Source organism: Sminthopsis crassicaudata, chromosome 3 (assembly GCF_048593235.1).
Source record: "Sminthopsis crassicaudata isolate SCR6 chromosome 3, ASM4859323v1, whole genome shotgun sequence".
NCBI lineage: Eukaryota > Metazoa > Chordata > Mammalia > Dasyuromorphia > Dasyuridae > Sminthopsis > Sminthopsis crassicaudata.
Window position 1 is genome coordinate 121,162,459 of NC_133619.1, and position 23,118 is coordinate 121,185,576.

The 23,118-nt window shown below is 33.0% G+C and overlaps 2 protein-coding genes across 5 annotated transcripts in view; one reads left to right on the forward strand and one right to left on the reverse strand.

Annotated features, from left to right (window-relative positions):
* CLN5 (CLN5 lysosomal BMP synthase) overlaps positions 1 to 13,229 on the forward strand; it is a 28,812-nt gene extending 15,583 nt beyond the window's left edge. The window contains exon 5 of the transcript XR_012487783.1: positions 13,199 to 13,229. The gene's annotated coding sequence lies outside the window, so the exon portion shown is untranslated. The remainder of the gene's footprint in view (positions 1 to 13,198) is intronic.
* The window catches only part of FBXL3 (F-box and leucine rich repeat protein 3), a 61,401-nt gene that overhangs the window by 33,318 nt on the left and 4,965 nt on the right, over positions 1 to 23,118 (reverse strand). For 2 of the 4 annotated variants that reach the window (XM_074299292.1, XM_074299293.1), the window contains exons 2-4: positions 16,289 to 16,640; positions 15,386 to 15,508; positions 1,213 to 1,384 (exon numbers count right to left, since the gene is read on the reverse strand). In XM_074299292.1, coding sequence (XP_074155393.1) covers positions 1,213 to 1,384; positions 15,386 to 15,508; positions 16,289 to 16,639 — 646 coding nt within the window. In that variant the 5' untranslated portion in view covers position 16,640. Of the gene's footprint in view, positions 1 to 1,212; positions 1,385 to 15,385; positions 15,509 to 16,288; positions 16,641 to 19,632; positions 19,756 to 23,118 lie in introns of those variants that run through there. The other 2 variants (XM_074299294.1, XM_074299295.1) reach the window with 2 other exon arrangements.

Here is a 23,118-nt window from a genome sequence, read left to right on the forward strand (position 1 = left end):
AAAATAGGACCATCCAGACATATTAAAAAAAAAATGTCAAAACTTAAAATATTTGGAGACTGATTATCAGGAATAGGCAATATCAACAAAGTCTAAATATCTTATGAATAAATTTTAATATTAGCTTTGAAAGCTGATTATTCATTTAAATTAACCTCTATGCTTAATCTTTATTTAGCTAATCAAATCATAATTCTATAAAGTAGGAGTTCTAAAATTTTATTCCTCAGTGTAAACACATTCAATATTTAGAACTCCAAATTCAACAGTTTCATCATCCATAAAATGAGCTGGAGAAGTGGCAAATCACTTCAGTAACTTTGCCAAGAAAATCTGAAATGGGGTCATAAAAAGTCTAAAATGTCTGAAATAATGTAGCTATAGACACTGATTTTACCTACTCTATTGGTAGGTAGAAATCAGAAACAGCACTTAAGTGTAAGGTAAAAAGGGAGTCTATCACTGATTTTGCTTAAACATTTGACAATATCCTTTAGTATATAATAACCAGAATTGAACACAATATTTAAGATGTAGTCTGACTAACAGTGCAGAATATTGTTTGTTAAAATCTTTTGTTCCCTTTTCATAACTTCATTGAGGATATCGCTGATACACCTATATTTCAAAGATATTGTAGATATGGGAAAGTTAATAACATTTTCTTAATCACCTTTTTTAAAAGTAATGGACTTATGATTTCACTTCTGATTAGCAGACGCCCTCTCACAATTCAGATAGGCACTTGTTCTGTCTGAGGGAGTTATTTGGGGCAGGGATAGATTAAAAGGTTTACAGAGTCATACAGTCAGAATGTCAGAAGTTGTATCCAGGACTTTCTGACTATGAAAATAGCTATCTATTCATGATAGCATGCTGACTCTCCAGCAGTATAAAATACAGCGCCTAAAAACAGGCTCCCCCATTCACTAAAATACCTAAAATATTGTGTTCAATTTTAGGCACCACAGATAGGAGGGTAATATGTTAAAAAGCCATCTCAAAAGGAATGGCTAAATGAATTTGTAATACTTAGCCTCAAAAAAAAGATAAAAGGGAGAAAATAGTAGCCTTTAAATAAATGTCTGAAAAACTCACGAACAAGATGTTTACTTGCCATGTCCCAAAAAAGGCACGAGTTTTTTAATTTGTTGATTTAATATACCATACAACTTTTATTCAAATTGTAATGAGCAAAATATAACAACATACCTGCTGGAGAGACATGAGGACAACTGCTCATTTTTAATAATTTGAGTGTATCACTGTTGTTAGCCACTAGTACCTTGAGGGATGGATCATCTACAGGTGTATCATCAATCTTTAGTGATGACAGTGACTTGGAGTTTACAAACACAACGGTCAGTGCAGAGATAAAATGAGACTATAGAGAAAAAATCAGATCATTAAATTTTTTTTAAAATCAAATTTCCATATAATATAATAGCAAACATGTCATTCCAAAAATTATGCTAATTTGCTGCTTCAGTGTTGTTGTTGGTATTGAAGAGGGAGAAATGTTAGAAAAAAATGAGATAAAGAGAAGTTATTCATTTTCTCTATTTTGTTTCCAAATAGTGAAGAAAAAGAATGAATAGGCTCAGAATGAAGATCTCTTGAAGTCACTGTAGTTACTAGAAGTAGAAGGGAGAAATTATTTCTAGCAACTTATGGTGATAGTGCTACTTAAAATACATCACAGTACTCTATTTGGTAGCCAGTGTTATGCTTAATGTAGTAAAAGTAGTCTGTATCTTTTTTGTTTTCATACCTCAACACTATCAAAAAGCCTTCATATAAATCCTTCCTAGTTAAAAGTATTCAAAATGTATGTAGCAACCAAATTAAAACTAATAATAAATTCAGAAGCTAGCAGAAACTAGTTGAAAATGCTGGAATTTGCAGATCTTATAAATTTGGTTCTAAAAATCAAAGTATTATTAATAAGCAAGATAAAATTAATTCCTAAATTGTTTCTAACAACTACAACTATACAAAAAGTGGAAAGAAGAGAATCTCAGGAAGAAATGAGTTCTCTATCACTGAATACCTTCAAAGGCTAAATAACCACTGAAAGGATATTACAAAGAAGCTTATAGTATATTATAGATGATGAGGTCACTTCCAGTTCTGAGATTAAAATTTAAAATATATTTTGCATAAGGAACCCAGAAATAAACCTGATTAGCTATGGACAAACTGGGTATGAGCAAGATTCAGAAGATGCAAGCCAAGGAATAGAGAAAAAGAACGCCCTTACATACCTTCTTCCTTAATTAGCTTGTGCTTTCACTCAGAATCTCTTAAGTCAGAAGGGTATCCCAAATATCTAGTTGAAACCAGATCTTATTAAGAATCCCCTTCCATTATATGCCCAGAAAGTTGGTATCTGGCTTTTCTTAAAGACAGTTAATATGATGAAGTAATTTCTAAGATGATCCATTCCTCTACCTGTTTCCCAAGGTCTCTCTAGATTTTTCTTCTCGTGACCCTAAATCCATTTCCCACAACTTTTCACCTACTATTCAACTATTTGGGTTTTTTGTTTGTTTGTTTTTTAGCCAAACAGTATAAATTTAATACCTCTTTGACATGACTGCTTTCAAAATAGTTAAAGACAGTTCTTATTCTCACTAACCTCCAGATTGAATATCCTCAGTTCCTCCAGCTTATCCTGGTCACTTTCCTCTACACATTCTCCAGATCTTTAAAAATCTCTCAAAATCCTTTAAATATTCCAGTTATGGTCAGATTAGGGCAAAGCATACAGGGTAGGGCTCTCACTTCTCTAGTTATAGACATCATTCTTCACAATGCTGTTTAATATTACAACAGATTTTTTTTTTTTTTTGGCTCTATCATAACAGCTGATTCACATACAGCCTACAATCTACTAAACTCCAAGATTTTTTTTCATATAAATTGCTATCTAGTCATAGTTGCCTCTTATCTTGTTCTGGAAAAGTTGACTTTCTTTAACTCAACTTTAAGACCACATTTAGCCCTATCACATTTCATCCACTAGTTTTGGCCTAATTCACTCTAGCCATTCTTACCATGTGGATCCAAGAAATCAAAGTATTTGCATAATATTATCAAAAACTTTTAATTCCTAACAAAGTAAATGTTATAACATCCCCATAATGAAAGGTTTTAGGGGATCCTTCAATATTTTTAAGAGTGTAAAAGGGTTCTAAAATTTAAAAAAAAAACAAAAAAAAAAAAACCAAAGTCTGAGAATCATTGCTGTAGTCTATTAAGATTACTTTTGGAGGGGGACAGCTACATGACACAATGTATAGAGTATGCAGCCTTGGAGTCAGGAGGACCTGAGTTCAAATTTGAGCTCATACAGTTAACACTACTAGCTGTGTGACTCTGGTTAAGTCACTTTAGCCCCAAATGCCTCTCAAAAAAATTATATATATATATATATTTGGATCCTGACTGAATGTTAAGTTGTGTCATCTACAGATTTGCTAATAATTATTCTATTTGTCTTTCTCTACATCAACGATTTTTAAAAATGTTATTAAACAGTACTGTGAATACCACAGATCCCTAGAGTCCTCCACAAGTGATCTTTAAGTTAACATCAAATTATTCATTAATGACTACTGTTTGGGTCCCAGCATTCAACCAGTATAGCTGCCCTATCATCTAATCCATATCTCGTCCACAATAAAATGACATATTATATCTACAGCCAACCAGGGCTACAGTAAACTCATCACTGAGATATCTCATGGTCTTGCAAATTCCCATCAACCTTGTTGATGGGAATTTGCAACACTTCATCAGTACCCTTTACTCCTCCTGTTTGGAAAATAGAGCCATAAACACCTCTATTTAAGAAGCAAACCAGGACTGATATCTCATTTTTTACCTAGCTATAATTCTTTTGAATTTCTTTGACTTCTACGGTGGCACTAATTTTAGACTTCTTTGGCTCCTCCTCCACATCTCTGTGCTAGGTATTTTACTCTTCCTCTCTGCTTTTCAGCTTTCTTTTGTATGTTGTGTTCCTCCATTAGAGTTTTAAGTTCCTTAAAAATAGGGGCTGGCACACAATGTTTACTGACTGTTTTGACTGAAATGAACTTAGTTTGGTATGACCTGTCTCAATAAAACAACACTGGTTTCTGTGTTTCCCCTGTCTTTTCTAGAAGTTGACCAACCATCCCTTTGATAAAACTGATAGAGCAAACTTTTTTGAGTAAATATACTTGTCACTGATGGAACTTTATAATGTTCTTGGAGCTTGAGGTAATCAATACAGTATTATCAATTTTAAAATACAAATATTATCTATGCCATTTACATGGAGGCCATTTTCTCACTTGGACAAACACAGGATATTCTCTATAACAGTGACAATCACCTTTGGTGAATATATATCTCCTTGTTTTATGATAAGATTGATATTAAAAAGATTAGTTCAAGAGTTATTTCTGATTTAATCTATTAGCACTAATCTATCTAGCACTGATCTTAACATATTCAGAGATACTCCTTTATTAAAGGAGAGACATTAAGGCTACATTATATTCTAAGAGTCAAATGCCTTTTTATAATTAAAAATAATGTACTGCAAGCTGAGTGAGCAGTGTGATGTGGCAGTCAAAAAAAAAAGCTAAAGTGATCTTATGTTGACGTAAAATACAGCTTCCAGGTACTGGGAAATAAATCATCCTACGGTACTTTCCTCTCATCAGTACTCATTTGCTAAGTTTGCAGCAGAATATTGATAAGCTGGAGAATATCTAGAGGAGGGGAGACCAGAATGGTGAAGTTGATATGAGAATGAGTTGAAAGAACTACGCCTATTTAGCCTAGAAAAGAGGATACTCTGAGAAAAATGATTCAATTATCATGTTCTTCATCTTCAAATATATGAAAAGCAGCAATCTGGAAGAGTTTAAAAATTTACTTAGTACCAAAGAACAGAACTATCAAGTCACTTTTGGGATATTTATTATGTTCCATATTTTTGCATATATTCTATGAGAATATAAATATAAGCAAAAAGAAAAGATAGTTCCTACTCTCAAAGAACTTACATTTTAATGGAAAAGACATAAAAAGAAACTAAAAAAGGGGAGGGGAAGGACTTCAGTCTGGCAGGAAATTAAAAGTGGCCTGAATGCCCTCCTTAAATGGTTCTGAAGGGGGTCCCCCACCTTCCAGTTAGGGAAAGGACCTTGGGATGAAAGGTAATTGTGAAGTGTGAAGTCCAGAACTAAAGTGATCTTCTAGAATGAAAACATTGCTGGAACATTATGTAGAAATCTAGTTAAGAGTACAGCTTGATGAGAGTTTATTAAAAATATGTGATTCTATAAACTATAGACTCATCAGACTTAAACGTATAATAAAAAATTATAACAATTTAAAATTTATTCATAATTTATAAAGAAATTTATTTATAATAAATTTATAATAATTTATAATAAAGAAAAAATGATGCAGTAAGTGAATATCAGAGAGGCAAATTTAGGCCTCATGTCAGGAAAATCTCCACAGAAGTCCTACCCATTCCTTATCACAACATGAAGGTGACTCTTTGTTCTTAAAGATTATGCTAGTAATGCACAAGCTCTTGCAGATTCTACCATGCTGGAAAGGTTTTAAGATGGTTTCAGGAAAAAGAGAACTAGTTTATTTTCTAAGAAAGGGACTAGATAATCATTACCAGGAGGCTGACAACCTACTGATGAAACTCTTTGCGTCACAGCAATCCATAAAAATGGGAAAAAAAACTTTAATGCTCCTTAGTGCTTTGAGACTCTTTTCTCTTTCTATATTGATGTTGGAAAGATGGTGGGTAAAGAGGCATGGTGTTCTAAGAATCACAGTTTTTAGGCCTACAATAAAACCTTAATTTGATAGCTGGTACTCTAAAGTGACATCCTTAATCAATAACCAATTGTAAACATTTTGCTAGAGTAGTTGAATCATATGAATCATTACATTCTTGTAATAAAGGAAAACTGAAAGAAGAAAGAATTTGCAACTTAATGGAAAGGCAGGCAATCCTTGGAAAGGTAAACAAGAAAACTGGAGTTGGTTTTACTGTATTCTCAAAATTTAAAAGATATCATGGGATATTTGATCTTTATAGATAACAATGTTAATTAAAATAACTACAGCTTACACAAAAACATTAGTTGCTTAGGATGGATGGATAAAGAAAAATTCAATGAAAAAATGTGCTAAGACTCTCCAAATCAAAACAATATCTACTCTGATACTTGGTGCAAAAGAACAAGGATGGAAAAAGTGGCCAGGATGGATCAAGTAGATATACAGAAAATAGGGATTCTTTTTTTTTTTTCCTTGAGGAAATTGGGGTCAAGTGACTTGCCCAGGGTCACACAGCTAATCAGTGTTAAGAGTGTCAGGCCACATTTGAACTCAGGTTCTTTTGACTTCAGAGCTGGTGCTCTATCTACTGCATCACTTAGCTGCAGGGAATCTTAATCTGGGGTCCAAGGATAATTTTCATAGTCATCAGTGAAATATTTTTTAACATTTTGATAAATATATATTCAGTATAATTTCCCTTGTCATCTTAAGTATTTTATCTTATGCATTTAAAAATATTTTGTTCATGAAGTTCAGTAGATTGCCAAAGAAAGGCATGAAATTTAAAAAGTTCAGAATCCTTGACATATAGGATATCTGTGCTGAAAGTGATATAACTGACAATACTGGGAGACCACTTTATCAGACACCAATTTGTACACTACCTAAAGGAAGAGAAGATATCAAAGGTGTAGGAAAAAATACCTCAAATCTAACTGATTCCAATACAAGATGAAGAAACTATATATCTATTCTGCCATCTATACTATATCTTTACAAGGATAATCTACACATGAATTACAAACATCCTCCATGAGAATAATAGAAAAGAATAAACAGACTTTCTAAAACAATATTCTACAATAGACCAAATCTATACCATAGCATAGCACAATTGACAGAAAGATGTAGAGAATAAAGATCTCATTAAGAGATGTAGCCAAAATGTCAGAGCTCGTAAAGTCAAGAACTTGCTCAATCTCTCCCCTAAACCTCTCCAAATTCCTTTAAATAATGACTCTAATTGAATTTTAAAACTTTTCAGAACACCCAAAAAGACAGAGCAGAATATTTTCCAGTTGAAGACAACTTAGAAGATCAGCAGAAAAAGTTTGTGACAACAGGATGGTAGAGCAGTCTTGGTGACAGCATCAGTCCCAGCCCCGCCCTGGGACCTAGTGTCAGATAAAGCAAGACTTCTGAATCAGCGCCACTACAAATGGCTTCCAGACCTCTCAGCCCAGAGACACCAAAGAGGACTTTGAAGGTCAGCAGAAAAGACCTGCAGAACCAGAATGGGAGCCCAGTGCAATGCCAGCACTGCTCTGGCCCTGGCCTTAGATTTAGGACCACCTCCCTACCCCCTTCTACCACATACCCCCACCAGCCCCAGCATTATGAGACCAGACCTCTGAATCAGTAGCAGTGATAGAAGCTTCTGGACCTCTGAGACAGGGAACACCAGGAAGGACTTGAAAGGTCAGCCTTTCAAGGTCTATGGAATCAGGGTAGAAGCCCAGTGCATGATCCTAGATCATGCCAGCACAGCCCCATTCCTGGTTTCAGCAAAGCAGGACTCTGGTGCTTTAGCACACTAGATCTTACAGCTACAGTGGTGGCTATATTCCTAAAAGCTCCAGGGAAGACAAGAATGCTTGTGGTCAGGTTCCTAGAAGGATGTCTGAAAACAGCTGAAGCTTGGGACAGTGCATGTTCCACTCTGGAAACAGGGCCCCACTTTTAACAAAGAGTTAAAAACAGAGTAATAGGAGAGGAAAATGAGCAAAAAAACAATGAAAAAAGGTTTCTGATCATTGAAAGGTGTTATGGTGACAAGGAAGATCAAAACATACATTCAGAGTATGATAAAGTCAAAGTTCCTACATCCAAAGCCTCCAAGAAAAGTAAGAAAAAAAGGGTTCAAGCCATGAAAGTGTTCAAAAGGAATTCTGAACATCACATCAAGTAAGAGAGAGGAAAAAATTAAGAATAAAATTGAGAGTGCTGCAAAAGGAAATACAAAAAACTAATGAGAAGAATGCCTTAAAAAGCAAAATTGGCCAACTGGGAAACAAGTTACAAAAGCTCACTGAGGAAAATAATTCCTTAAAAATTAGAATTCAATGTTGGAGGGGATGTGGGATAACAGGGACACTGATACATTGTTGGTGGAACTGTGTATACATCCAGCCATTCTGGAGAACAATTTGGAACTATGCTCAAAAAGTTATCAAACTGTGCATACCCTTTGATCCAGCAGTGTTGCTACTGGATTTGTATCCCAAAGAGATCTTAAAGAAGGGAAAGGGACCTGTATGTGCAAGAATGTTTGTGGCAGCCCTCTTTGTGGTGGCCAGAAACTGGAAACTACATGGATGACCATCAGTTGGAGATTGGCTGAATAAATTGTGGTATATGAATATTATGGAATATTATTGTTCTGTAAGAAACGACCAACAGGATGATTTCAGAAAGGCCTGGAGAGACTTATATGAACTGATGCTGAGTGAAATGAGCAGGACCAGGAGATCATTATATACTTCAACAATAATACTGTATGATGATCAATTATGATGGACGTGGCCCTCTTCAACAATGAGATGAACCAAATCAATTTCAATAGAGCAGTAATGAACTGAACCAGCTACACCCAGCAAAAGAATTCTGGGAGATACTATGAACCACTACATAGAATTCCCAATCCCTCTAATTTTGACCGCCTGCATTTTGGATTTCCTTCACAGGCTAAATGTACACTATTTCAAAGTCTGATTCTTTTTGTTCAGCAAAACAACTGTTTGGTCATGTATACTTATATTATATTTAATTTATATTCTAACATATTAAACATGTATTGGTCGACCTGCCATCTGGGGGGGGAAGGGGGGAAAATTGAAACAAAAGGTTTGGCAATTGTCAATGTTGTAAAATTACCCATGCAAATGTCTGATAAATAAAAACTATTTAAAAAAAAGAAAAAAAAAGATAGACTCAAGAATGGGGGAAAAAAAATTAGAATTCAAGGAGCCCTAGGTGGTGCAGTGGATAGAGCACTAGCCCTGAAGTCAGGAGGACTAAAGTTCATATCTGACCTCAGACACTTAACACTTCCTAAGGTGTGTAACCCTGGACAAGTCACCTAACCCCAATTGCCCCAGGGGAAAAAAAAGAATTCAACAAATGGAAGTTAATGACTTCATGGGAAATCAAGATACAATAAAACAAACCCCCCCCACCAAAAAAAAATTTTTTTTTTTAAATGTGAAATATCTCATTGGAAAAACAATTGATCTAGAAAATAGATAATTATTGATCTACCTGAAAGTCATGATCAAAAAAAAAAGAGCCTGGACATCATCTTTCAATTAATTATCAAGGAAAACTGTCCTGATATTCTAAAACCAGAGGATAAAATAAAAATGAAAAGACTCTACCAACCACCTCCTGAAAGAGATCCCAAAATGAAAACTCCCAGGAATATTATAGCCAAATCTGAAACTTCCAGGTCAAGGAAAAAAATATTGCAAGCATCCAAAAAGAAAGAATTCAAGTACAGCAGAGCTACAGTCAGAATAGAACAAGATTTAGCAGCTTCTACATCAAAGGACCGGAAGGCTTAGAATATGACATTCTGGAGAACAATGGAGCTAGGATTATAACCAAGAATCACCTACCCAGCAAAATTGAGTATAATCCTTCAGAGGAAAAGGTGGTCATTTTAAAAGATTCATTATGCTTGTGCATTACAGAAAAAGCATTCAACTTTTATAAACACCTCACAGGCTCTTTACAAAAAAAAGGTCTCTCACTCAGTGAGCTGGCCCCAAAGTTGAAAAAGAAGAAGAGCAAAGGATAAATTGCTTTTACTTACCCCAAGATGGTCATTTTAACAAATGCTTATCTTTTCACTACAAACACTGTTATTGGTGTTGCTGTATGGCAGTAAACTATATGTTTGCCAAAACAAACTTTAGAACACTACATATTCTGATAAACTACAAATAAGCATCATAAAGAGAACAATGGAAAACTATGTGGTGAATGTGAGAATATATAACTAAGAAGAAATTTTTAAAAAGAAAAAATGGGAACAAAAGATGGGATTATTGTGGTTGGAGGGACTTTTGATGTCAGTAGGAATCTTGCAAAGATGCTAAACCTGAGGGAAGCCATCCAATAGGGTTGACATCAAAGAAATGTATGACAAAAAAAGAAGATAGGATAGTTAGGTAAGAGTGAAGGATCACATGTAGATAGGGCCAGACTGCTCTATTGGTACTTTACAGATATTAGATGCAAGTGAGGAAGACCTCTAGCCTACTGACTAGACATCATGTATGAACTTTTGGGAGACCTTGAATCAGAATTACACTGAAGGGAATTCCTAAATCAAAATCATAGATCCATTTGAATATCTGAGAGTCAGGGGAAATAAAACACTCCCTAACTATTAGAGCTGGGCAAAATGGAATGGGCTACTACTTTTAGAAGTGGTAAGTTTCCCCTCTTTGGAGGTCTTCAAGTAAAGGTTGAATGACTGCTTATCAGCATTTCATAAGGACTTCTTTCACAGAGAGGTTAGACTACAAAATTCCTGAGATCCTTTCCAACTCTAAAATTCTTTTGACTCTATGAATTGTGTTTTATGATCAATAAAAAGTACAACGGAACTTTATACTTTTTACATTCTTTAATCAATGGCATGATGGTAAGTATGCATTCAACCATGAATACCATTTGAAAAATCCTATTTTCTCTAACATCCTCACTAAGAATGACTTCAATATGTGCAGATGATTCTAATCAAAAGTGTACATATAGTTAGGAAGTCAGGACTAAAGGTTGTTAATATTCTATGCAGTTAACTTTATGTTGTATCAATAGAGTCTGAAATTTTTTCCCTTGCTTTTTTAGTCTTTTTTTTTTTTACTTAAGGTATCTTGTGAACCAATCCTTAGACATCTTAAAATAATGTCTTCCAACACACCTATCTAATCCAGGCACTTTTGCCATTTTTTTTATTCTTTAGTGCCATTTCTAACATCCTAGAAAATAATATCTGAGACTGTGATTAGGAACTATAGAATCCAAGTGTGGTAGAGTTCATTTGGACTGTCCTTGATGGTGAAAAGTTGGCTATGAAAATCTATGCAGACATTTTCAATGAAAAAACATTTCTTCTGTTTGTTGTCTTCCTTTATTTTCCTCCCTGGGATGACTTTGTTGAGTTGGGTTTCTTTCCAAGTTTTCATTAAACTGCTTTTACTCTCCATTGGCTCTCTGTTTTATAAGATAAATACTCCTTTCATAATTTTCCATTGTTCTCTATAAACAAATTTATATTCTTAATTAATATTTCCCCTTGGTTATCATCTTTCTCTACTTTATGAAGTGTTTAATAACTAAGGCATTTTCTGAACTCTCATGGTCTCCCTGTAGGAAGATTCCTATTTGTTAAACTAGTTCCTTTCTTTTGTCTATTATCTGATCTGAATGAGCCAGAATTGAGTTGCTTTAACTACAGACCATACCTTTTTTTTTTTCATTTTTATTCCTTCTAGTTCTGTTACAATTTTGATCCTCCACAAAATTCTGCCCCAATACCTCACAGGGTTTTTCAAAGACTATACCAACAGAGTACTAAGTCTTAGAAGGTTCTACAAGGCTTAGTCTACAAATATAATCTTGGCAAAAAAAAAAAAAAAAAAAAAAAAAGTCTTATATTTGAGGACTGACTGGTTTAAATGTATGAAAAGGTTTATTACTAGTGATACTAGTAGGCCAGATATTTGGTGATGAGTTCTTTAGCCAAGGCAACTCATGAAACAAAGTTATAAAATGGTCCCATGTACTTTCTGCTTGTGCAGTGATAGTACCAAAGGTGAGGGGATGGTTATGAAGGGGTGAGACTGAAAGCTAATAATTAGTTTTTAGTTTATCAATGAACTGGTTGTTGGTGACTTTAAAATATTAGATACTTCTCCAATGACTGATCAGTGGAATTTTTACTATAAAAACTGAATTGTATTGATATTAACATTCTTTCTATAAACTAGAGAATTTATTGCTGTTGTTTAGTTGTTTTCAGTGTGTCAAATTTTTTTAACCTCATTTGGAATTCTCTTAGCAAAACTCTGTAAAGATACTAGAACGATTTGTCATTCTTTCTCCACTCATTTTACAGACAAGGAAAATGAGGCAAACAGGGTAAATGACTAGCCCAAGGTAATATAGGTAGCAAATGCCTGAGGCCACATTTGCATACAAGTCTTCTGGACTCCAAGTCTACAGTGCCTTCCTTCCTATACCCACACTGAAGCTACACTGAATCATAGGTTCTTCAAGGTTCATAATACTAGTTAAAAAGATTATCATGAAAATAAAATAATATAGGCCCATGGAGCAATATTGGTTGTGGTAAAGAGGTTAAACTGAATGAGGAACTGAATAAGATCCTTTGAATAAAATCAACATATACTCTGATTCTTAGCAATTTCAATACTAAGGTGGGAATAGGTAAGAATAATAAGAAATGCAATCTAGGGAAAAAACATGATTATTAATGAGAGAAACTAAAGACTTGTAGATGACACAGAAACCTCACCCTTTATGTCATCAATTTAATTTAAGAAAAGAAGCTGATATGGGACATGGCAAGCACCAAATAACATCAGAAAATGAAATTGATTTTTTTTTAAAGGAAATGATTAGTTATTGATGCAGAAGTCATTCCTGTTCATTGGTTTGTGTCAGACTACCAACCTATTATAACAATCTTCTATTAGTCTTTTAAATATCTAAGGTAGGGGAAACTGGTCAGTCATTTGAACCTGAATTAAAACCTGGTCTCAGACACTTAACACTTCCTAACTGTGTGACCCTGGGCAAGTCACTTAACCCCAAATGCCTCAGAAAAATTTTTTTTTAAATTTAATTAAATTTTAAAAAAATAAAAACCTAAAGCAGTCGATAGGTTTCTGTACATCAAGATCTATCTTTTTAGACATTTCCTCCCATTTTTCTTAATAGAATTTTTGCTATGTATAGAGAATTTTATTCTTAAGAGCATCCCATTTGTCCTGGACTAAGTTCTCTAGAACTTTAGGTTCATAAGTGTATACCTATTCTTTCAAAAAACAAGCAAACAATTGTATTTAATATATACTTTAACATATTTAACATGTATTGTTCTATCTGCCATCTGGGGGAGGGGGTGGGGTTAAGGAGGGGAAAAATTGGAACAAAAGGTTTTGCAACTGTCAATGCTGAAAAATTACCCATGCATATATCTTGTAAATAAAAAGCTATAATAAATTAAAAAAACAACAACAAGCAAACAACAACAAAAATAAACCACTATCAAAACTGCTCTCCTAAAATCCAGATTTTGTCAGTCTATACTGGGCTTTCATACCCTCTCTATTAAAATCTAAGTTTAGTACCCTACTCATAAAATTATCATCAATCCTACTTCCCCTATTTTTACTTTCAGAGTGAGGAACAAAAGGCAAATCTTTAACCCACAGAAATTCACATCATAGTCATGATTCACAAACTTATGTTTCTGCCATTTGTCATCACAAAATAACTGGTTAACTATTAACAGTGTGATTCAGAAAAATACTGACCTCTCAGGCCCATTTCCTCACTATTAAGATTATAGCTTTATCAGTTTTCCTTCGGCTCTCCCCAATCTTTTTCATTATAGTCACTCATCTCACTCATATATCTTCTATGCTTTCCCTCTATTTTCTTACTTCTTATTTGCCTATAAAAATTAAAGTAAAACCCTACTAGAATCTTCCAGAGAAACTAGAGACCAAAACAAACAAAAAAAAAAATGTATTTTCAAATTTAGCAGTCACAAAGTCTAACAACATTATTAACTGAAAAGTAATGAATCCATTCTCAGGCTTTTAGCCTACAGATTTAACAATTACTAAGGTAATTAGTAATCTAATTAGTAAACTAAATCAATAAACTTAATTATCTCATTTTCCCTGATAATCTTTAGTTCTGGCTTAGATTGAAGGCAAACACAAATCAAAAACATTAAGACAAATTACTGAGAGCTATCTCAAACTGAGAGCAATAAGTGAAAATGGACATGAGAATCTCAATGGCACTTAAAAAGTTTAAAATCAAGTTCATCATCTTTCCCAAAAACCTGCTCATTAATACAAAACATTATTTCTTTTCTAGTAATTATCATTTTATTTCCTAAATGTTCAAAATCTTGTTATGTTTTGATATTTTGATTATTTGTATTTTTCTTTATTCTTCAAATATAATCTATTCTACCTTTTCAAAAATCTCTAGTATTTTCTCTTTCTTTCTCATCTTCTTTATCACCACTCCTAGAAGCCTGGCACAGGTTTCCATTCTTATCTCATAATATTCTTCTCTACCTTCTCTGTAACTCCAGTTAAACTGTGCATCCTATACTTTCCCTCTTCACTACTTATCTATATTGTATCTTCACCCTGAAATGATCAAGTCCTTTTCTCTCTCACTTAATGGATTTCTACTTGTCCTTTTAAGATCAAGTCAAATGTCACTTTGAATAAGCTCCACGAAATATTACATTCAATAATGACCTACTCCTTGGGATGCATGTAATATTAAATCACTTTATTTTTAATAAAACACTTAAACTCGTACAGATATACCTTCACTAAGATGGCAAATTCCAACACAAAATAAAATCAGAAGCTTTTAACTACTTAGGAAAGGTTATCTAAAGAAATGCTTATGATGTATAAAAATTATCCCCAGATTTTAAATGCTAGTTTAGTGCTTAGTTTTTAATCACTTCAAATTTAACCAATTTGTTTTGATAGTGCCAAAAAACAAACTATATTTAATTTTTCATACCTCAAAGAATGGAGGCTGGAAATATCCCAAAGGCAAAAAAGACTTCACAAGCAGGAAACTAACTTTTTAGGGGCAATTTTACTACTTTTCTACTTTTTCATATTTCCATTTGTTAATTCGTTTCATCTTTACTTTATATAAATTATGTCAGCAGGATCCTTCATCTCCCTTGTAAATTCTGTCAGAATTTCACCTTATCAATGTATAATCACCATCTACTAGAAAAACAGAGTAACTAGATTATGTAAAGTGGTTTGTTTAAAAAAAAATCATTCTATTCAATTAGTTTTCAAGAAAAAGAAGAAACTGGCCATGGCTTATACATACTGTTTTTCTTTTATTCCCCTCTTATTCAAGAAGGCAAATACCTAGGATTACATTAAAAATTTTCTATCAATTTCTATCAATAAAAAAATAAAATATTTACCTTTGGTAAATCCATAAAGCTTGGCCGAGCAGTAGAAATAAGTCCAAGTGTTTTTAAAGAACAATTTACAAGTTGAGATAAAATATCACAAGCTGCCTCAGCTGATTCCTTGCTACTGTCCACCTATAGGAAATAATTATTTTAGTAAAGTTCTTTAAATTTGCAAAAGAAGTAAATTTGATTAACATTTTAGAATAATACATATTAGGTGCAGCCCTGAAGCAGGAGGACCTGAGTTCAAATATGGCTTCAGACACTTAACCCTAATTGGCTCAGCAAAAATAAAAATAATAATAATAATAATAATAATACATATTAAAGAATTAGACTCTATTCTTAGAATCTCCCATCTATATAATAAAACTTTAGATTTACAAAAAAAGTTTCACTGAAACATTAAAAGAGCAACTATAAAGACTATTAGTTTCTCAGAATGTTGAGATATACTTTATGGTTAAGCAATTCAACATTAAATTGATTCTTAGTTATACAACATAGTGAAATAGCAACAAACAAAATAGATGCTGGCTTTGACAACAATCAATTTGTTCTGAATATATGTTTAAATGCAATTAAATATTTCCATGACTCTTTATAGTACATATTTCTTTGGTTCTCAAGGAACTGAAATCAAATCAATATTTTCTGAGAAAATCAAGGTGACATACAAGTTAGAATTACTAAATTTGTACTCGTACTGTCCTTGGATAGATAGGGATCTCCAAGTAAGTTGATCATGGGGTCTGATTAACTCAGAAAATAGCTGCTACAAGACCATTAATTTTAATTAATTTATATTATTATAGGAAGCAGAGAAAATAAGATTTTATTTGTAATCCTATTAAGACATCCATATAAACTACTCTGTGCTATTTTAAACAGTAACAATTTAAATTATCTTACCTTGAAACTGACATACTGTAGATGGTTTGAATGTTTTTTAATAATCTGCTTTATCAGCTCTGGATGTGTAGCTTTCAAATAAGATGTAGCTGGTTGGTTAAGTTCAAACTCAAAGCACCTCCACAAGTCAGGCATATGAAATACCTGATTCCAGTTTCGACAAACTTGTGATGCATGAGCCCGATCAAGAAGGGGTAAGTATTTAAATATATGTAGAATAATGTCCTGAAGGAGATTACCCCAATCACATGTTTGAGAATGCTCATTGGTAGTCCTCCGTTTCTTGGATTCTTCTCTACTGTCCTCTGAAGAAGTTTTGATTACCCCAATGTCTTTCCCACTTCGTTTCATCCTATTAAGGAAAATACATTAAATGTTTCTTTAGTCCTGTGTAACTTTTACACAAAAATTCAAATTTTATATTCTTTCTAAATCATTTCCACTAAAATGAATATAATGGAAGATTATGTACACAAATACAAATAAAAGTAAAATGGCATAACAAAATCACCTAATGGAAACCATATGTAATTCTACAAAAGATCTGGTACAATTGTTTTTTGAATAGGCAATTTAATACATTTGGAAAAAAGTTTGAATAAATTTTCAAATCAGAGTTGAGAGATGATATTTAAAAGTAATATTTTACCACCTATACAGGTAATTGAGGGTCATTAATCAGTGTGAAAAGAGAGAATTTCTGGAAATATTTTCCAGAATACTTTGAAATGTCATTAAGAGATTCTTAGCCTCCAAGAACCATCCCAAACCACTCCTTTAAATCTCAGTCTTGAGTTTGATCCTTTAAGGGTTAAGACCCTTGAGATCCCAGTAGCCTAAAAAAAACATTTACTAATGAAAAACAAGTAGTTTCTTCCTCAAGCCATATATTTTCTTCGCTCAATATAAAACATCTATCTAACTAGTACATATTAATTTAGGTTGACTGCCTATTCTTTTTCTTTATTCTGAACTTGAAACAAAAAATAAAATTGTAGAGCTTTTTGAAAAACAATTTAGAAGAGGAAAAAAAATGATTGTACATGAAAACCATGAAGAATTTGTTTTTCCTTTTTAATTAAAAATAAATTCAACACAGAAATCTTGAAGCTGTGCTGCTTATCTGTATTTCTATGTGGCCTTCCTTCTGTTCTTTTCAGTGCCTTTAAAAAATATGCTTTACATTTCCTAGCTGTGTGACCCTGGGCAAGTCACTTAAACCCAGCCTCAGGGGGAAAAAAAAAAAAAGAAAAAAAATATGCTTTAATTATTTCTTTTCTATTTTTTTGCAACCCTATTGTTAACCACTCCCTCCTTTCCCCCCAAATTGAGAGAAGAGAGGAAGGAAAACAGAAGAAACAGGAGCGGAATTAAAATAAAAACAAACCCCTTGTTAATATATGCATCTGATTACTATTCCTTTTCTTCTCTGCAACTTCAATCTACTACATCTGTTTCCACCTTTCTTAAACGCAAGACAACAGTCCAATCTCTTTTTTATGTGGCAAATCTTCAAATGATTAAAAATGGCTTGTCCCCAACAGTTTTTTCTTGTCAGAGCTCTCATGAGAGATGTAGAGCTGCCAGGAATCATGGAGGACAACTAATCCAACCTCCCCCGTTTTATGGTTCAGGAAACTGAGACCAAGGAAAGACAAATGACTTATTCAAGGTCACACAGGCAGCCAACATCATACCAAAAATTTGAACCCAGGTCCTCTGACTCTAGAGCCAGACCTCTTTTCCACTATATTCCACTGCCAGGTCCTTCAACTAATCCACATATGGTCTCAAAGTCTTTGGCCGTCCGGTATACTCTCTCCAGGATACTCTCCAAATTACCCAAGTCCTTACTAAAAAGTGACACAAAGAACTAAATATGTTATCCCAGATGTCATCTGACCATAGCAGAAGACTCCACTGGCTTTCCAGGCTGTCAAGTCACAACATGAACTCATATTGAGCTTTCAATCCACTAAAACTCTTAGATCATTTTCAGAAAAACTGCTATTTAATCACATCCTGTACTTGTGAAACAGAATTTTTGAACCTGAGTGTAATATTTTACTTTCTGGGGAGAGGGGAAAGGAGTGTATAGAAGGAAAGGTGGTGAGGAGAGGATCCAGACCTCTCCCCCCTCCATTTCATTGGTGAAAAAAAACTACTAGTCCAATACTTCTAACACTGCAAATCAGCCACTATTTGCAATTTACACTCTTAAAGAGAATTACCTAGGCAGAGTTTCTTAAACTGTACGTTGCAACCCTATATGGAATAACATAACTGAATGTGAAATGTTGTGGGAAATGTTGTAAAATCATATTATCAATAAACATTTGATTTACATATCTATCTTATATACCTTTTACACCTTGAGTTGCATAAAAATTTCTCTAGAGAAAAAGGGTTACAAGTAGGAAAAGTTTTAAGAAACCCTAGTCTTTCAAGAAATTAGAATATTTGGCCAAAGTCATATAACCAGTATGTTAGAAGCATGACTCCTTAAAGTGGGTTGTCCTGTCTTTGGAAGCAGTTTTATAAACACTACAACTACAATGCTTTTCAACACTTGTCATTTTTCTGTGTTAAATTCTATATTACTAGATTCAATCTAATTTTCTGGCCTATCAAGACCTTTCTGGATACAATCATCCAATGTGTTAGCTATACCTGCCAACTTTGAGTCACAATGAAATGAGAGACCAAAGGAAGACATGGATAGTGGAATGCTAAGGTTAAATAGATAACGATCATAATGCAATAAGTATTTTGTCTTCTGACTTATTTTTCCTATAATGTAGTTAGTTACTCTATATATCTAGCTTGATACTAATACTTGAAACAATTTTCTCCCTATTTCCATTCAGAATACCTTTTGATGAGATTTCAAGAATGGGAAATACATTTTTATTCTATCTCCTTAATTTTAAGATATGTTCAGAAATCCAAATTCCACTTAGACACTAACCACTTTTTAGTATCTGAAATTTCTAACTTGTATTTCTCAAACTAGTCTCTTTCTAAAAACTCTTGTTTGCTATTGGCAAAATTTTTTAAACTGCCTGAATCCCTAAAGTCTTCAATTTCTTGCTTAAAACTTCGTTAGCAACGATCATTACCAATGTTTCCCATTCCTCTTGGCAGTCTTGTTTGTGTCCATGTTAAATCATAAGAAATAAATAGCAAACATCAAGCTTGAGGAGTCTTAGGAGGTTCTGTTATATCCTGGTTGCATTCCCAGAAGACATCAGACTTTGGGATAGTTGATTCACAAATCAGTGCATCAGAATCTCCTATTGAGGAGTCACCCACTGCAGTCTTTCAGTGACTAGATGATCTCTCACCTTCTGTAATATGTGGATCCACAACATCCTTCCTTAGAGGATAAGCAGATTCTTCTTCCTCCTCAGACCATTCTGATGCTTCTTCCTCAGAAATTCCTTTTATCTTTTCATGAATAAAAAATGGATGAAGTAGCCCAATGGGTCTTTTCTCCTTTTTTTTTTTTCCTTAAATAGGTTCTTAAGTAGTTTTTTTTTTCTTATATAAATAACTGATCAAAAAAATTTGAGAACACTGCCATCAAGCCCACTTAAAAGATTACTCTCTTTTATGAGTAAAAAGCAGATTGTTCTAAAACAGTGAGTTGTGCCAAGGGGGAAATATTTACATATTTACACTCTCAAAGCAACAAAGCCATGTATCAACTGCTCAAGTTTTAAAGGAAGACAGAGGATGGAGAACCCCAAAGAGGCAGGAGAAAAAGAGATACAAATGGAGAGCAATAAGGGAATTCCTTTTAACTAGGGCAATCTCCAGGACACAACTGGATTTCCTTCACAAATCAAACACACAGCAAAAAATATATAGAATATATATAACTTATAAATCATTTACTCTGATCCATTATATGCAAGCTTTATTTTTGCATGTTGAATTTAGTAATTGGTTTATATTTTAACATCTAATGTTATTCAAGAAAAGTTTCACCAAAGAAACATAGTTTGCTATCATAGAGAAAAGGGAAAGCAAATTGACTAATAGATTTAAGAGAAATAAAGATGACCTCTCTGAATGCCATGGGGTCAGTATACCACAAAGTCTGGTAAATTCAAAAAGTACAAGTGAGTAACATTTTTTTAAGTAGTATGATACAAGCATAACTCAAAGGAAAATATAGTTCAAATAAATATAAGAACATCTCCAGCAACTTTCAATAATGTGAAAGATCCAGTGGTTACACATTGCACAAATTTTCAGACTTTTCCAATATACCAGTTGTGCTGATGTATTTTCTCTTAAAAAAAAAAAAAAAGTTTTATGATTTGGCTCTCTGGAAAGATATCATAGATAACCACTATGACAAAAAACAGAAGACATCAATAAAAATCATTTTTTAAAAGTAGCATGCCAGAATTGTGATTCATTTTCTTCTGATACATCAGGAGAAATAACTTCTGACTCTCAAATTGGAGGGAAGGAAAGAAGGAAGAAAAAACGAAGGGTGAGGAATAAGATACCTTGGGCATACTAAAAATGACTTATCATTGCAGTGGTACTTATTATTCAATGCTATACTAGTTGAAAATGTTGAGGTCTTAACTACACATTAAAATGAATTCAGAAATTATTAAATAATAGCTCCCAAAAAGAAGTCATTAATGAGTTGAAATCAAATTGGAAGGTGTTGAATGCTTCTATAATATTTTTTTTTTAATGATGTGCTATTCCCAATTTTATCAAGTGATTACATAACCAGCTTAGAGGAAAGGCAGAAAACATAAAAGACAGAGTTGCCATGGAGACAGAAAGATCTGGGTTAAAATCCCACCTCTGATACATACTGGCTGTTTTATCCTGAAAAAGTCACTTAACTTTTAAGTGTAGATCTATATTCAGTAGAGGGAGTTCCTCACCAGAGGCCCTATACTGACCATAAAGCTCCAGTAAATAAAAGGAAAGCTTCTAGGGATAATTCTCAACAGATTGTGTCAGGATGCAAAAATCTATTTAAAGTCTGTATAATGGGTTGAATTTAGTCAGGTGAAATTTAATAGTACTATTTTTGACTTCAACTGTTCTAACTTCTAAGATATTTAAAGTATTGGTTAAAATGTATGTGAGCCAACTTTGCCTCACAAACCCTTGGCCTATCAATTTATATCGTTTGACCACATATTGAATGAAAAATGGCTCATATATCCAATCCAAGTTCTCAACAGTCACATAAAAAATGTTCACATAAATAAGTAAAAGAAATGCAAATTAAAAAGCTTATGAGGTTCCACTTCATGTCAGATTGGAAAAGACAACAAATCAAACTCAAGGTCAGATGAATTATCATAGGCAAATTGGGCTAAGAAAAAATGGTAAATATTGGTCAGTATTCTAAGGACATACATATAAAATGCTTTTGGTTCTAAGTGTTCTTAAGATTGTCCTCAAGAATAGACAACAAATTGTAAATAGATTTTACAGGATTTTCTTATATAATTGATTTTTTAGAGTAAGCAAATTAATTTTGTTGAGAATCCTCTAAAAGGATTTTTTTTTAATCCAAAAGAAAGACAATGTTACTGGCATATTGTTAATAAAATTTATCTTTTTTGTTCAATTTCTCTATGAGTAACAATGGCTGAATTTGATAAGTTTGTAAGATTTAAAGCTGAAATTACTAACAATTATGAAGTGCTAGACATTGAGGTAATATAAGGGCAAAAATGGTACAAGTCTTGCCCTAAATAATGAAATGTATATTCTACTGGTAAAATGTTATATAATAGATAAATAAATGCAAAATATGTACCAAAAATGAAACTTTTAGAGGAGGTGATTTATCCAAGGTCACAAAGTATAAAATGTATTGAAATATTGGCTCCATCCAAATGAATGGACAGTTACTATCTTTGCTGTTGTTTATTGTCATTTAAAAAATTTTAATATCTATGTAATTTTTTTTATAATAGGCTTCCTTAAAAGTTATTATGTTTCATGTTGAAGGTCAAATGAGAAAATAAATGGGAGCATCCCCTTTTGTCTCACAGTTTAAAAAAAAAAAAAAAAGGAAAAGATTACAAAAAAGAAAAGTGGCAAAACATTGGAGGGATTGCAGGTAAATAAATATGGTGAACTCTTGAGCTAGAGAATTGTTAAGTACCAAGCTAAATTAGACAACCAAGTTAGCACCTAGTAATTGCAATTGGTGAAACCAATTGTAATGTGCCTTGCAAATTATCTCTTGTTGATGGTACAGACTAAGAAGTTAGAAGTAATATCACACCAAAAAAAGAGTTGGGGGAGAGGGGAGAGGAATTCAAATAATCTATATTAACCTGAGAAGTTAACTGGATGGCTTAAGACAAATTCTTATAAACAGAGACTGAATAAATAGGACTCTTTCAAATGAAAGCATAATATATTATAGAGTGTCATTGTGACCTTTTTTTTTTTTTTTTAAACACATCTTGAAGGCTTTCTTTAGTTTTAATATAGAAGATTTGGGTCAAGAATAAAACAGAATTTGCTAGAGTGCTTTAAAAGTGCTAAAGATTTTAAGAAATTGATATCCTAGAAAAAAGTTTTTTAAATTCCCATTTATAGTTCTTTTAATAATTTCCTCCAAACATGAAAATTACAACAGAAGAAATTAAATCTAAATTTCAATTACTTGCTTTATCTGGAGTATATGTAAAAGAAAAAAAAAAAAAAAAAACACATTATAGTCTAATTCTACGCAATTAATTGAATAATATTCTTCTTGTCCTGAAAATGCCCTTCAATTTATTTTTCTATTTTTATTTTCTTAAAGGTGCTCTGAGTTTGTTAAAATA